The 17,768-nt window shown below is 40.3% G+C and overlaps 1 protein-coding gene across 2 annotated transcripts in view; it reads right to left on the bottom strand.

The window, feature by feature from the left end:
- RB1 (RB transcriptional corepressor 1) overlaps positions 1–11,645 on the bottom strand; it is a 3,440,561-nt gene extending 3,428,916 nt beyond the window's left edge. Inside the window, exon 1 of one of the 2 annotated variants that reach the window (XM_044073175.1) lies at positions 11,251–11,645. In XM_044073175.1, the coding sequence (XP_043929110.1) occupies positions 11,251–11,270 (20 nt within the window). In that variant the 5' untranslated portion in view covers positions 11,271–11,645. Of the gene's footprint in view, positions 1–10,257; positions 10,569–11,250 lie in introns of those variants that run through there. The other variant, XM_044073174.1, reaches the window with a different exon arrangement.
- Between the last annotated feature and the right edge of the window lie 6,123 nt (positions 11,646–17,768).

Here is a 17,768-nt window from a genome sequence, read left to right on the forward strand (position 1 = left end):
GAACAGGGCAAATCTGTACACACCGGGATTTGACACTCTACTCATTTGTTTGTCAGAACATGTACTCAACAAAAATGCGTTTTACTTTCAAGGCCAGTGTTACTGGCAATTGCAAGGTACAGCAATGGGAGCATCCTTCGCTCCCATTTATGCTGACCTTTTCATGGCGTATTTCGAGGAGTACATGATTTATGACAATTCACACATTTATCAGGTTGAAATGGACATCTGGCGACGTTATCTGGATGACTGCTGGTTAGTGTGGCGTGCTGATTTGGGTTATTTACGGGAATTTGTCGAATACCTCAATAGTAACATATGGGGACTGGAATTCTCTTTATCATATGATCAGAATAGCATCAATTTTTTGGATGTTACAGTCATTAAGAACCAGGACCTCACATTATCAACTAAGGTTTTCCGTAAATACCCACAATACAATACTTTGTCACATGCTACCAGTATGCATCCACGCCACACTATCAGGAGTATTCCTGTGTCACAATTCATGCGCATTAAGCGCCTCAGTTCAAATGGGGCGGAATATGATTCAGTTTGCATGGATTTATGTCAGAGATTTACCAGCAGGGGTTATGATAACAAGGATGTCCACTTAGCCAGATGCCGGGTCAACCAGATTAGTAGGGATAAGTTGTTAGAATACAAAACAGAGCGGGACACTAGATCGGGGGCCCCCCTTCGTTTCATCACTACCTTCGGCAGAAATATTAATATGATAAGGAATATCATTAACAAACACTGGAACATCTTGCTTGCTAATGATCAATTGAGGTCCCTTTTGGGGCAACAGTGTCGTTTTGCTTATAAACGGGGCAAGACATTGGGTTCATATTTGTCTCATTATAAACACATAGGTAGTGGGGGGGGGGCACTCATAAGCAACTTACATTACATGGAGTGGAGTTAGTGGGTTCCTTCCCTTGTGGTCACTGTGGATCTTGCTCACTGATGAATAAATCTAAAGACTTTTCCAGTCGCAATACTAGTCAAGTATTTAACATCAAAATATTTGGTAATTGTGGTTGTGATTGGGTTGTGTACCTTGCCAGCTGTTATTGTGGGGCGTTTTATGTCGGCCAAACTTCCAGGCCCCTTAGATCTAGAATCAATGAACATCGCAGTGATATTAGAAATCATAAAACTACCAATGCCCTGTACCAACATACTCTCAAACATCCACAAGCCAAATTCACCTTTATGATTATTGATTGTATCTTGGGCGATCGTAGTCATAAACAGGGTTGGCATGGTCTGTTGGATCATAAAGAGAAATACTGGATTGTCACTCTTGGGGGCCTTTTTCCTCCTGGCCTTAATGACCATCTGTAGTGATCCATTATGTGGACGTCTTCTGTCTTCAGACATCAACAGATAGCTTATGTCTAGTCACATGTTTATGATATTCATGGTTTTATTACCTTTGGTTTATTTTTATTATAATACAAAAAATTTTTTTGGGGGGCAATTATCATGATTTATCATTTATACATCACATGTATGCCAGTTATGTTTAGCATTATATTATTTACTTATATTTGTTTAGCTCATTTCACAATCAGATTCATTCATTTTGCAATTCAGTTCTATTATATGGTTCATTATTTCTGTCTCTATTGGTTTATATTCATGTGTTATTTCTTTTGTATCTGTTCATACTATTTATTATATTATTGTTTATTTTTGTATTCAAGTGTTATACTTGCTATTTTTCAAGTTTTTCAACGTATAAGGCTTCATGGCACTTGTTGGATTTCAATTTATCTGTCTTCATCAATATTCATGACTTCTGTATGCCTATTGGATTATACTATGTATATATTACATACAGATAACAGGACATCATATGCTTGTCCTACACTGAAGAAGGCAATTCTTGCCTAAACCGGTCTGAATATATTTTGGGAATAAAGGTCTTATTATTTATTCTAGCATCCGTGTCTGCTTTTGCTGGCCAAATTTTGTTTGTGCTGTATTACACAAGGTACCTAGACGATTTATTTATTCTTTGGAAAGGACCAGGAGATTTGATCGAAAGTTTTATTGATTATATAAATAACATGACTAGTTTTTTAAAATTTACTTACAAGGTAGAGAGGGAAGGTATCCCTTATTTAGATACCTACATGAATACTAACACAAAAGGCTTTGAGTCCAAGATTTATAGGAAGGACACCTTCTCTAATGATTACATATTTTATGGTAGCAGTCACCCACCGCACATTTTTAAAAACGTGTTTAAAGGACAGTGTATACCTGCAGCACGTATGTCATCAAACAAAGACATTATGGAAAAGGAATTGGAAAACATTTACAATATGTTCATTAGTAGAGGGTATCCGAAAAATATGCTAACCCCCATCGTTGCTTTTGTTAAGAAGGAATGGGGTCACAAGTACCCACCTTTGTTGGGGTAACCATTTACACCTTGTAAGAAGGATGATTACAACAACAGGAATGTTTGTGTGATTATGTTCAGCCCTTACACTAACTTAGTAAAAGAAATTTTGTATAAACATTGGAATCTTTTAACTTTATCAGATGAAGTTGCGAAAGTAGTGGGGACCTTCCCAAAATGTGTCTATAAAACATCTTCTAACCTAAAAAATATGTTGGAGAGCACAAAGGTCATTAAGAAGGTGGTGGACAACAACAATAAAAAAGGAACAACAAAATGCGGTACTTGCAACCAATGTAAAAACATAAATGAAGCAAAAGTTATAAGGTTGAATAACATTACCAAAACTAAATTGTTTAGTTTGGTAGGTAATTGTAATACCTATAGAGTTGTTTATGTCGCCACATGTATCTCATGTAATGCATATTACATTGGGAAGACCAAGAGAAAATTTAAAACTAGAATTTATGAGCACTTATACAAAATTATAAAACAAGACAACAATAACGCTCTAAGTAAACATATTTTAGACAGAGGGCAAGAACACTCTTTTCTTTTTAGTATTACTGATCACATTGACCCCATGGTTTGTGGAGGAAATTGGAAAACTTTTTTGGGCTTATTAGAAAGTAAGTGGCAAATGTTATGTGACGCCACTACTTGTCCTGGATTAAATGATCACATTAGTATTAAACCTTTTTTATTGATAGATTAAATTATAAACATACTTTTTTATTTAATCATTTACACTTTTTTAGATATTTTAACACAATTTGACATATTTAGATGTATTTTATTACAATGTTTCAACATTAGACAGGTTTCATCATGTGACTATGTGTATGGACCATTTAGATATAGACTTTTTATTACATATAAATACATATATATATATATATATATATATATATATATATATATAAATTATACATAAAATACATACAATTATTAAATAAATATTCCTTATTTGTTAAATGTATAATATTGTGTATAGTTCAATAGGTTTATTTTATTGTTGTATGTGACTTTAAATATGTATTTGATTTTTGGCGCCAAATGAGTTTTAAAAAGGAGATCCTAGCGCTTTGATATTGGTTCTGATGAAGTCTGCATTCACGCAGATGAAAGCGCTTAACCAGGATTTTACTTGGATTTAACTTGGATTTTTGGTCTGGTGATTTGTTCTGTGGAGCTCCGAATTTCATATTAAAGTTTTACTGCTACTTCTACCTTTTGTCCGAGCAGTGGTTCTTCTGGATTCCACCACAGGGTTTGTTACTTGGTTAACTTAAAACATTCCAATAAACATGGTTTAACCTTGTCATAATTTAACCAATCAGTATCAAATTCACCATGGTGCAAAGGGTGTCAGGAACCATACTCAGAGCCCTTGGTCAATATCATACTGTTTACATACTCTTTCAAATATATGAAAGAAACTATCAAACTCATCACCACCTAAATACTGTAGAAGAAATTGAAAAACCTTTGTTGCTTCTGGGATACGGTTATTCCCTTACCCATTATCTCCATGTTCTGGGTGAAGCATTAGCATGACCCTCTCATGTTGCGGCTTCTCATTTTGTTCCGTCTCCAAATACCACAGCCTCCCTGCTGATTCTAATCCCATGTTTTGTCTCCAGTTCAGTTTTATAACTCCAGATGGGTTTTTAAGTTCTCTGAGGAAAAGGTGAACTGTCCTGTTTCTGAGGACTGCCCAGCCTCATCGCCCGACGGGTTGTCTTCCTGGTTGCTGGTCTGTGCTGGAACTACGACTAAGGCTGAAATAATTTCAGCTTTAGTCAGGTTAGCATGCACCAGTCCTTTAGATTTGCACACCTTAGCCAACTGGTTCACTGTCAGGTTGCCATAATCTTTTGCTAACATCTTTGCCTGCTTTCTCTGACTAAACTAAACTAAAAATAAATAAATAAAACTGTTGTGAAAAATGAAACTCTGTACGTTTACCTTGAGGCTGCTGACAGTACACACAAATTTAGTGACAACTGCTTACAGGCTACAAAATTCCAATTAATATCCACACCGCTGCTCACCAACATGTGACGTCACTCCTCTGGGCCATTGATCAACGAGCCTCAATCCTCACCACTGACACCAGTGGGGAGCATTCACTGAGAGAAAAATAGACACAGTACTTTCAGATGCAACTCTCTGCGCTACGTATAATTTCCCTTAACAACATACAGGGAATGCACACTCTAGTCTTGGGGCTGGGGTTCCTCTCCAGGCCCCAAATAAGACTTCTCACTGACCACTACAGCGCTGTGTCCTTAGCGGAGTGTATCAAGCCAAGTCCTCCACCACATTCTCTGTGAAATCACTGCTCTCAGTATCCCTGTTCCAAGTAGCTGTCTCTCACACACACACAAACTCACACCTCCTCCCAGACTATAAGGTAGATTTACTGCCACCAGAAACCATCTACTTTAAGGCTCTTACCAAGTACCCAATGACACTTACTAAAATTAATACTTATACAAATGGTAGTATTTAACCAAGCAGCAAGACTTTCAGGAATGTGGAGCCACACTGCCATCAAATAAATACAAGTACTCTAAAAGGTTAAATATTGTCCAAAAGACCAACCAAAATGAAAGTATGGATATTAATATAAAAATTACTAAATATCTATTTACAAAAAACACCAGAATTTCAGACACAGAAAATATATGAGAGTGTCTTGTCAGGTTAAAAAAAAAACAGTGCACCCCACACATCTCTCACTGGTATTCAAATACAATTTCAGTGCTGGCTACAGAATTACATCACATCTAGTCATCTAACTCTTTGATTCCCACACTACCCCCTCACTAGAAATTGAGCCAGGAAATGGCACTGATGTGTCACAATACATGCACAGAACTTTAGCTAAGGTTTATTACAACATCTGAAAACTATAAAACAATTCCAACGCTTCCACCCTTCCTGCAGAAATTAACAAGCCATTCTCTGGCACCCCAGGGTAACAATTTGTCCACGACCAAGGACAACACAGCAGGATCCCAGCCCAGGCTTCTCACAGACATTGCATCTCTGGCAGCATTCAGACCTGCAAGATAAAATCTTTATGGCCTAAACCAAGTCATTAAATTTCAGGCCATTTTTCTTAAGGTTAGCTAGGCTGAACTTAACCTTCCAGCATCCTCCCTTAAAACATCTACATTTCAGTTACAACAGTACAGTCTGACATACATGCATATTTCTTTTCTGCCCAGCAGGACCCACTGTTGATACATTTTTAACACAAGCATATGTACAAATCAGTTTGATATTCAAATGACATGATTCTTATTCAAATGACATAATTCTTTACACTCCATAGTAGCTATGTTGTCATATGTTACACATGCAGTGCTCTACTCTCCCTGGCACAGCTGGCATTGTCTCGTATCATCACATGGGATATGAACATTCCAGGACCGAGAAGAATACAGATCTAGAGAAATACTGAGGGAACAGGTTGCGGTGAAAGTTCTCACTTGTGGGGTATGTTGGCATGTACATGCACCAAGTGTGGACTTACAAGAAGAAACTGCAAGGGTTAACACCATGTCTCTAAGACGACGTAACCTACCCACACAACTGCCCTAGCTGTGCTCACCACTCCAATCTCACCTGACTACAGAGCAATAACATGTCTTTCTAGCACATCAACCCCCACCCCAAGAGAGGAAGCAGGCAATGCCTTGTCACTCATTTCCTTTGTTCCACACTGGTTTCTCCACACTCAGGCTACTAGCCAAACCAGGGTCATCTATGTCAGATGCCCAAGTAAGCCACACAAACATAATGGTGCTTTCTCATAGAATTCTAAAAATGTTGTACATACATCTCAATGAATCAGGGACACTTTTAAAATATCACTATTAACCTGAGGCACTGACAGAATAAATCAAATGTGAATTAATATACATTTTTGAAGTAAAAGAAGTTTATAATTACTAACTGCAATGCACCATCTTTTTTCCAAAAGTCACCAGTGACAGCAGGAATTATGAAGGTCAGAGCCAAATTCTGAGTCAAAATCAGGAACAGTTGCGAGGTATGGCAGTGAGAATTTTAATAGAACTTCTGTTCAAGATACTTATGCACAGTGATCATTTTGTTGCCCCCCCCCCCTTTACTGCTACACATCTCAAAAGTGTTGCACTGCATTTGAAATCCACCTTATTATTTTGTTTTCAAAGGACAAACCTAAACAAAGTAAAATTACATATTACTACAAATACCAACCAAATCTAAATTCATAAACTGCAACGGCAAATCTGAGTAATTTTATATCTTCTTTTGGCTGTTCCCGTTAGGGGTCGCCACAGCGAATCATCTGTTTCCATTTCTTCCTGTCCTCTGCATCATGCTCTTTCACACCAACCGCCTGCATGTCCTCTCACCACATCCATAAACCTCATCTTAGACCTTTCCTCTTTTCCTCTTACCTGGCAGATCCATCCTTAGCATCCTTTTCCCAATATACCCAGCATCCCTCCTCAGCACATGTCCAAACCAACGCAATCTCGCCTCTCTTGCTTTGTCTCCAAACTGTTCAAACCGAGCTGACCCTCTAATATACTGATTCCTAATCCTGTCCATCCTAGTCACACCCAGTGCAAATCTTAACATCTTTAACTCTGCCATATCCAGCTCTAACTCCTGCCTTTTCGACAATGCTACCGTCTCCAACCCATATAACATAGCTGGTCTCACTACCCTCTTGTAGACCTTCCCTTTCACTCTTATTGGTACCAGTCTGTCACAAATCACTCCTGACACTCTTCTCCACCCTTTCCATCCTGCCTGTACTCTCTTCTTCACCTCTCTTCCACACTCACCATTACTCTGAACTGTTGCTCCCAAGTACTTAAACTCATCCACCTTTACCAACTCTACTCCCTGTATCCTCACCATTCCTCTACCCTCCCTCTCATTTACACACATATATTCTGTTTTAGCCCTGCTGACCTTCATTCCTCTCCTCTCTAAAGCATATATCCACCTCTCCAGGGTCTCCTCAACCTGGTCCCTACTCTCACTACATATCACAATGTCATCTGCAAACATCATAGTCCACGGGGCCTCTTGTCTAATCTCATCTGTCAACCTGTCCATCACCACTGCAAATAAGAAAGGGCTCAGGAGCTGATCCTTGATGTAATCCCACCTCCACCTTAAACGTATTTGTCACTCCCACCGCAGTCCTCACCAATGCCACATCCCGACTTCCTCATACAATACCACAACTCCTCTCTAGGCATCCTGTCATATGCTTTCTCTAAGTCCACAAAGACACAATGCAACTCATTCTGACCTTCTCTGTATTTCTCCAACAACACTCAGAGCAAATATTGCATTGGTAGTGCTTTTTTTTCCTGGGATGAAACCATACTGCTGATCACTAATCATCACCTCCCTTCTAAACCTAGCTTCCACTACTCTTTCCCATAACTTCAAGCTATGACTGATCAATTTTATCCCTCTGTAGTTATTGCAGCTCTGCACATCACCCTTATTCTTAAAGATAGGTACCAAAACACTTTTTCTCCACTCCTCAGGCATCCTCTGACTTTCCAAAATTTCATTAAACAATCTGGTTAAAAATTCCACTGCCATTTCTCCCAAGCACCTCCATAATTTCACTGGTGTGTCATCTGGGCCAACAGCCTTTCCATTCTTCATCCTCTTCATAGCTGTCCTTACTTCCTCCTTGCTAATCTGCTTCACTTCCTGATTCAATATCCCCACATCATCCAACATTCTCTCTCTCTCTCTCTCTCATTCTCTTCATTCATCAGCCCTTCAAAGTACTCTTTCCATCTACTCAACACAGTCTCCTCACTTGTGAGTACGTTTCCCTCACTGTCCTTTATCATCCTTACCTGCTGCACATCTTTCCCAGCTCTGTCCTTCTGTCTAACCAATCGATACAGGTGCTTTTCTCCCTCTTTAGTGTCCAATCTCTCATACAACTCTCTATATGCCTTATCCTTCTCCACCTCTCTCTTTGCCATGCGCCTCATCTCCTTATACTCGTGTCTACTTTCTTCATCTCTTTGACAATCCCACTTCTTCTTCACCAGCCTCTTCCTCTGTACACTCTCCTGTACTTCCTCATTCCACCACCAAGTCTCCTTGTCCTCCTTCCTCTGTCCAGATGTCACACCAAGCACCTTCCTAGCAGTCTCCCTTACTAGCTCTGCTGTAGTTACCCAGCTATTTGGTAACTCTTCATTGCCTCCCAGTGCCTGTCTTAACTCTTCCCTGAACTCCACCTCACAATCACCATTTTTTAACTTCCACCATTTAATCCTTGGCACTGCTTTAACACACCTCCTCCGCTTCTTGATCACCAACATCATCCTGCAGACCACCATTCTATGCTGCTTAATTACACTTTCCCCAGTCACCACTTTACAGTCTCCAATCTCCTTCAGACTGGCCCTCCTACACATGATATAATCCACCTGTGTGCATCTTCCTCCACTCTTGTACGTCACCCTATGCTCCTCCCTCTTCTTAAAATATGTATTCACCACAGCCATGTCCATCCTTTTCGCAAAATCCACAATCTGACCTTCTGCATTCCTCTCCTTAACACCATACCTACCCATCACTTCCTCATCCCCTCTGTTCACTTCACCAACATGCCCATTGAAGTCCGCACCAATCACTAGTCTCTCACCCTTGGGTACACTTACCACCACTTCATCCAACTCACTCCAAAATTTTTCTCTCATCCATGGCACACCCAACTTGTGGAGCATATGCACTAACAACAGTAATCATTACACCATCAATTTCAAGCTTCATAAACATCACTCTATCAGACACTCTCTTCACCTCCAAAACACTCTTGGCATACTGTTCCGTTAGGATAACCCCTACCCCATTTCTTCTGCCATCCACACCATGATAGAACAATTTGAACCCACCTCCTATACACTTGGCCTTACTTCCCTTCCATCTGGTCTCTTGCACACACAATATATCAACCTTCCTTCTCTCCATCATATCAGCTAGCTCTCTCCCTATACCAGCCATACTGCCAACATTCAAAGTTCCTACCCTCAGTACTACACTCCTAACATTCCTCCTCTCGTCCTGCCTTTGGGCATGCCTTCCCCCTCTTCTTCTTCAGCCAACAGTAACCCAATTTCCACCAGCACCCTGTTGGCTAACAATACTGGTGGCGGTCGATGTTAACCCGGGTCTCGACCGATCCGGTATATAATTATGAAAAGTTCTCCGCATCAGTAATTTTTGGCAGAGGTTTTACACCGGATGCCCTTCTTGACGCAACCCTCCCCATTTATCCAGGCTTGGGACCGGCACAAAGAAATGCACTGGCTTGTGCAAATCTGAGTAAATAATTTGCAGTAACATAACAAAACACAACACAACCAAACATTTTCAAGCAAAATCGTGACTCCTTTTCTTTAAAAAAATGCTGCAACAATAACGTCTAAGACCCTTTACATTAGTTTTGTTGACTTGCATGGTGCGGTAAACAACTTTCCAGTCAAACACAGCAAAAGTAAGCCACTACTACTATGTACTATATATATGTTTATATGCGTTTTATGCAACAGGATGTACGTTAACGCGTTAAAACTTTCAGGTTAATTCAACCATATTGAAATCTTAAACGATGGAAACAGCAAACACCCATTCAAACTTCTACAAAACACAAAAACAGATTAGCTGTAATAGTAAACTATGACAAACTTTGCCAAATCTACACTCTGAAACACGCCAATCTAAAAAAACTGCACATTCCTCTGAAAGCCAACTCTTCAACTTAAACATATGGTTATAACTTGTTTTACCTGGAATGTACATTTAAATCCTCAGTAGCAGTAGACAGTTTCTCTTTAATAGGTTTGTCGGAAGCCGCCATAGTTGCACCTTCTGCGTTCCGCCAATGAAAGTTTCCCAAAACAGACGCGTTCACAAAACCAACGAGAACAGTAACAACACGCAATAGCATAAAGCATAGCGCTGGTAAAGGGAGCGTGAGTACGTCATCTGACTAAGGCAGAATGTTGTGGGGATTACCTTGGTTAAAAAAAATAGTTTGATTATACCTGCTAGTGTTTTTTATTTTTGCGCATTAAGGAAGCTTCGTGAAATAAAGGCAATCTGTAAGAAGATGGTGTGGAAGAGTAAAATTTGGTATTCGTGTTTACAGCATATTTTTTCTGTAAATTCATAGCCGATGGGTTTGTGTATTTTCGATAAGTAGGCGGTGCCAAAGTAATTGGGAGCAATTAAAATTTGATGAGTAAGGGATACTGTCACAGGTAATGAGGACTGGATGTCCACATTAAGGGTTTTTTTTTTTACATTACCCGTATTCATGTAGAAAGCGAATAAAATGGCAAGCTTTCTATCAGCGCACTTTTTTTTTTCTCTGTAGGGTATTATTTATCTATTGTAACGTTATTTTATTTCCTACAACAATTCAGACTATATGAGGAGAGATGCACCTGGTAAGTGTCCTTCATTGTGAGTTTTAAGTCAGTGTTCTCTCCATTCCACATTGAAATAGAATGTCATGCATTCTGTGTTAAGCATATACAAATGTAAAGTAACTTATTTTAAACGTGATATGAGTTTTCTGGTTGAAGATGATATTCAGTGTTCCACATTTTGAAGATGGAAGTTTGAGGGCTAGGGGGTAGAGCAAACGTTGTAAATTCTGGGCGGTATTTGAGAGCAATGTTTCAGCTATTAGTATTATTCACCTGAAAATATGAGCAATGTGATTTGCGTTAACCTTTTCCCCATCTATCAATGTCTTGTTTGCTTCAGCAAATTACCTTTCCACACCCCATTCCATTAGGTTGCAATCCCCTCTGTAACAAATTACTTTTCAAGATCTAGGGAGTAGGTAGCATTTGTTGTCATTCTTTTTTCCTGTGTTCTTGTTAAGAAAACTCCCTTCATGATCTAGGTCTGTCCTGGTCGTTATTCAGAAGTATTCCGTGTTTTCTAGCCTCCAATCATATCCTTCCCTCTCCGTTTTTCATTGTCCTGGTAGTCTTCATCTGGGCCCCGTGAAGCAGCCTGATAGTCTGATGTTCCTCTCCTTGTAAACCCTTCAGAACTGCACAGTCACGCTGACTGGGCCTATGTGGGCTTGCGGAGTGACAGCATTGCTTCTGGACACTATCCCTCTGAAGATAAACCCCAGCATTATCTTAGCTCTGCTAGTGTTTTTTTTTCCTCTCGCTATACCCAGGTAGAGCCAGTCGAGGTGTGAACTTTTGAAAGGAGGAGCAGAGTTAAAATTTCCTATTGCGTACTAAAATATTTATTTATTTACATTTGTTGACCGTGAGTGTCCGACTGGACGTAGGTCCATTTTCAGCGGAGGCCCAGGGAGAAAAGTTCCACAGTTAAAATATACAGACAGTAGTTACATTTGGATTTACATAGCGATTAACAATTTGATTAACATAGCAATTAATTACAAACATAGTTACAGATGAAGAACATAGTACATCAGTAGACAACTAGAATCTTTATCTGCGAAGTACATAAGACATTAATTGCTACAATTCCTACTATATCATACGTTGTAGGCTTATGAGCATCTGATCTTGCTACAATCAAGGTAGTTAGTGGGGTGGAAAGAAAGGTAGTGGTCCGATGGGGTGGGTGATATTAGAGTGGGAGTTGCAAGGGCATAGCCAGCATGTTTTTAGATGTGCTTTTAGTAAAGTTTTGAAGTGGGTGCATGATGGTACGGAGGTAATTGTGGGTGGGAGGGAGTTCCATAATTTGGCTATGGTGCAAGAGAGTAGTGCTTCACCAGCAGAGTTATTGGCTTTAGTGATCTGCAAGTGATTTTTGTGGCTGGATCTTAGTTGTCTGGTGGTGCTATAGGGTTGGAGTAGATTCTGGAGGGATGGGACATTTAGTGGATGGCTTACTAGTTTGTGGATGAGTGAGTTGATGCCATTGAAAGAGGTGAGAGAGTTCAAGCCAGCCCAGTTCAGCAAGTGAGAGACAGTGGTGACTATGGTAGGATGCCCCTGTGGCAAATTTGACGACTTTGTTGTAGCATATGTCTAGCTTGTTTAGATCGCATTGCCTTAGGTTGGTATATATTGGAGAGGCGTAAAGTAGGGTGGAGATAAGGTGGGAATTTGCTACTGAAATCTTTGCTGCTTTGGTGAGAAGTTGCTTATTTCTGTGTAATGCTCCTAGTATTTTGTAGACTCTTTTTATGGTCATGGATATGTGAATGTCAAATTTTAGTTTGTCTGTTTCCACTCCTAGCAATTTGGTGTGTTCTATTGGGTGTATAGTGGTGTTGTCTTTTGCTGTGATGTTAAAGTGAGAGTTGTTTTGAGTGTGTTTTGTGGGTTGGAAGATGAGCAGTTTAGTTTTGTTTGGGTTGAGTATTAATTGGGCATCGGATAACCAAGTTTCAACAGAGGAAAAGGCTTCCTGTGTGACTTTTTGCAGTTTGGGTAGGGAACCCCTATAGACAGGTAGTTGGGGAGATTTGTCATTCTGCCATACAACGGATTGTTGGCGGTCAGACAGGTAACTCTGAAACCAGTTGGTGACTGAGAGAAAGATAGGTTATTGAGGACAGAGATGAGTTGTTTGTGTGGGACCATGTCAAATACTTTAGATAGGTCTAGGAAAGTAGCAGAGAAGAGATGGCCATTGTTTTTATGCTGAAGGATAGTGTTAGTAAAGGAGAGTAAGGCAGTGGTGGTGCTATGGTTTGGTTGGAAACCATGCTGAGTATTGGAAAGGAGGTTGTGACTTGAGAGTGAATGCATCTCTCTAGTATTTTGGAGAGTGGAGAGAGAATAGCTATGGGGCAGTAATTGGTTAGTTCTGTGGAGGGGAATTGTATTGTGATACTTTCCCATGGAAAGTAACTGACAGAGATCGGTTAATCAAGATGGATACTGGGTAGGCCAGAGCATCAGCTGCGATTTGTAGGTATTCACTTGGGAGGTTGTCTGCTGCTAATTTGGTGGGCTTAAGTTTAATTAAGAGTTTTTTTTTTATGTTGGAGGTAGGTACAGGAGAAAGAGAAGGCAGTGGGGAGATTACTAGTTGAAGGTGTGGGTTGGAGAGGAGGGGGGGGTTGTGTTGTTTATCTAATGATGGTATGGTCTGTGTGAAATGTGTGTTTAATGAGGTAGCAATATTTTCAGAGGAGTGAGGGATGTTAGGAGGAGGGGTACTGACTTTACCTGGGTGGAGGATGGAGTTTATGGAGGACCAGAATTGTTTGGGAGGAGTCTAGGGCAGATTGGCAGTATTGGAATTTGTCCTGTTTTATTAGCTTTTTGACTATTGCGTAGTTATAGGAATTTGTCTAGTTGAGGGGGTTTTGGTTTTGCGCCAGTGCTCCCAGGCTTTATCCCTGTATTTCATTTCTGACTTAGTGGTTTTCTGTAGCCATGGGGAGGGTTGTGCTTTGGTTCTGGCAAGTCTTATGGGGGCATGGTAATTAAGGGTGCTCAGGAAGGTAGTATTATAAAATTCAACTGTGTCATCAAGACCCTGTTAGTTGCTCTTATGAAGGGGCTGGAAGCAATCGGGTAACAGAGTAAATTGATAAATGAACATATGATAGTGAATGTGGAGACTCTCGTAGGTACCCTGTATTTCCACAAGCTATCAGTTAGCTGTGCCCCAGTTCAGGCAGTTTTAATAAGTTCTATGGCAGAGCCGAGCATGAGTTGCTCAAAGGGTGGTTGTAGTTTTAAAAATGGTGCCTGCCACAGGTAATATTTATTAACTTTGGGATTGGCTTAAGGTAATAAACAGGGGAGGGGGAGAACAAGAGTGTGAGCAGGCAGTTCTTTTGTACTGCTGCTAATGAGCCAAAGCAGACAAGTTTGTGTTCAACAATCAGAATTGACCAAGAACTGCTCTCCACCATTTCTCAGGTGGAAAAACAGGATAACATTGTATCAGTAGGCTACTGTGGTCTCAGTTTAAATTAGCAAATGCACAGTATTTATCAGTTATGGATACTATTTGCTAACAGAAGGGAAAATGGAAGATGAGTGTGTGTGGGAGGTGGGGGATGGGCTGCTTATAAGCCAAAGCAGGTGCTCTCCAGGGGATAATGAATATTGGCTCAAACAGGTAGACATATACTCTGTTAACTTTAGCTGTTTGCAGACAGTTCAGACCCGGAATGTGCTTTTCTTATAAGAATGATCAAGGTGGTACCGCAGTTGAATACTTGAGTGGTGTTGGGTCTAGAAAAGAAGAGTACAGAGAGGAGTAAGCACTTTTGAGATGGAAAAGATATAAAGATTATGAACAAAGAAAATGTCTTGAACCAACTACTAATATATGCAGATACTGAGCCAATTGGAAAAATATCAGTGAGAAAGGGACCACAGCTGACAGTTATGCAGTCACAGATAAAAATATAGCTAGCAGCACCCTGTCCTGGGTCTCTAATGTGATTCTAGCCACCAGTAACAGCACAATTGTATAGAAATAATTAGACACCAGTATGAGCTGTCTACACACAACACATATACATGAATAGGTGCAGCTATACAAATAGACCATACTATTATACTAAAAACAACTTGGTGCAGACAGACAAAATGCTAGCATGCCATAGTAACTTCCAGTAATAAAGCATAAGTCATATTGGATGTCTAACACCATTCAACATAAATAAGCATATACAGTTGTAAAGCACTTACTGGAGAGACACTGAGCTCCTCACGGGGCCTGTAGCATAGTGGATTGTAGTTTTTTGCTACATTTATATGCATACATTTAAAGAATTTAATAACATAATTACTACTTCAGCTCTTGTATTTCTAGACTTCACTTCAGCAATAAGAAAAATATTTCTAGAATTTGTGTCAAGACAGACATTTCGCATACTTTTCATTTTCTGATGCAAAACTGAAACTCTGCTGGTAGTCACAGAATATTCATTAAAAATCAATTCAAATGCAGTAAATGTTTTATTTTTTGTTCTGAGTGCCTTTAGTCTTTTTTAGTCATCCTCCTAAGTTTGGGGTCTGTGGTCTGCATTTCTGATGCAGATGTACAAGGAACCGATACATTTATATATATGCTGGCATTGTTTTCTGTTTTCTCATCTGTTCTGAAACTGGTTTCCCCCTATTCATGTGGTGGTGTTAAAGCTGATAAAACTGGTCTAACAGCTTTTGTGTTATCTGATTGTTTCAAGGCTTGCTGATTTTAAAAACTGACCCTGTTTGTAAATTCCTGCATACCACTGTTGGAATCTCCTTGTGCTATGACTGAAGAAGCAATCTGGAAATAAGAGTGCTGATAAGTATATTTTTTGGCTTAACTTTTCAGAGTTCTGCACTGTATAGTAGTTGGTGGCTTTGTAGTTGCCCACTGCCCCTACTGTAAATTAGATCTGGGACACTCCTCCCAGTCTAATGTTTATTCTACCCAATACAGAGAGAACATTTTGAGAAGGCCAACCCACCTAAGTTCTTAACCTTGAATTAACTTCTGCTCCTCCTTCCTCCCTTTGCACTTTACTAACCAAAAAAAAAAAATCTTGTGTTCTGAGTGCGCTTCTCAGCTAATAAGTATATTTTTTTGGCACTTTTAACTATTCAAAGTTGAATAAAACAGTTTAATTCAGAATGCCTTGTAAATTGTATTTAAACTGTATTTGCTTTAATACTGCTACACACGTGTGTGCTAGCTTGCACTGCATTTGAATTGTTTTTAGTGCTGTTTTAGCTGCTTTCTGAAAATAATACAATTTTAAGCCCGTTTCCTGCCTTTACTGTAACTAGTCTAGTCCAGATACAGACTTCATGTATCCAGGACTGTTGGTAAGCTTCTGTGCCCACCAAGCCTTTCTGTGTTGGAGGGAAGCCTAGCTTATCTACCACAAGAGGATCGGTTTCTGACCCAGAAATTGTAGTTTATTTGCCGTTTGGGCAGTTTTTCCATCTCTCAACTTTCTGGCTTAAAAGCCTGCATTTGTGCTAGTTTCCTGCCTTTCCTGTAACTAGTCTAGTCCAAGTACAGATTTGCTATATCCAGGACTGTTTGCAAACTCCTGTGCAGTGCCAAAGTCTGCTCTTCAATTTTTCCCTTGGATCTGCTAGGTCTCTCCTGTCCTGCACTTTTACTAGCTTATTAGTTTAGCACTTTACCAGACTTTGTAGCAATTATTGTAGCACACAAGTGCTACCAGCACTAAACGTTCTACAAGCAAACGGCTCCAGTACTTGTTAATGCCCACCCCTCCAGGCATGTTTAAATGTCAGTTCCCTGTGCTTTCCCCTGGTGAACTTGAGCATCCTGAGGCAATGTAGCAACTGCCCCACATACACCCGACAACCCTTTCCTCTTACCTCTCAATACTCAGACTTGCAAGAGATGCACTTGTATATCCAAATTGGAAGCCACATATTCCAGCCAAGACCGGAATAGCTGGTCAAGAGGAGACTTTCACCACACCACATGGAACAAACACCAGCACTGCCTTCACATAAAAATACAAACCACACACCCACCTTCACGGAGGCTCTCAATAAAAGTCTACCCAAACAGTAGAGACCTCCAAGGCAGAAATGCACTCTACCACCACAACACTAATCACGAGAGACACAACTCTGCTAAACAGTGTGCCACACAACCAAAGCCCCTAAGGCAAAACAGCATGCCCAACACACTAGTCATAGGTGACTCGAAAGGGAGGCACACTGATGTCCTACTCACTAGGTTGAATAAGGAGAAAGTAACAGCTGCCTGTTGGGCGCCAGGATCTGCCACATAACGCACACACTCGGGTCCCTCACCAGGTACAAATACGACTGTCATTGTACGTGTGGGTGTGAATGACCTGAGACGTACCTCCTGGACTACATGAAAAGAGATATGGAGGAGCTCTGTGATTATGTAGCCCTGGTGAGTATGACCCTAGCCCTGAGCAGCATCCTACCATCACCCAGAATGATACCACAGTACAAGCAGAAAATGATTGATTTCAACAATTGACTAAGTTTCTGTTGTCATTCTAAGGGGAACCATTATCTGTCTGCCTGGAAAGACATGACAGACCTCAATGCTTTGCCAGAGATGGCCTGCATCTGTCACCCCTGGGCTTCCAGATACTGAACAAGGCTCTTGCCACCCCTATAGTGCCTTTTTTAGGCGGTGTTCCAAAGACAAAATTACCACCGTAACTTAAAGTGGAGAACATCGACGTTTGTACTGTAACAGAGACGTGTTTCAAGGCAGCAGAAAGCCCCTCTGCACTACCAGGCTATAACTCGTTCCACACCTTTCGGCCCCATAACTTGGACTGAAGCTCCAAAGGTGCTGGTGT

Source organism: Protopterus annectens, chromosome 5.part1, assembly GCF_019279795.1.
Source record: "Protopterus annectens isolate FY-2018-M chromosome 5.part1, PAN1.0, whole genome shotgun sequence".
Classification (NCBI taxonomy): Eukaryota; Metazoa; Chordata; order Ceratodontiformes; family Protopteridae; genus Protopterus; species Protopterus annectens.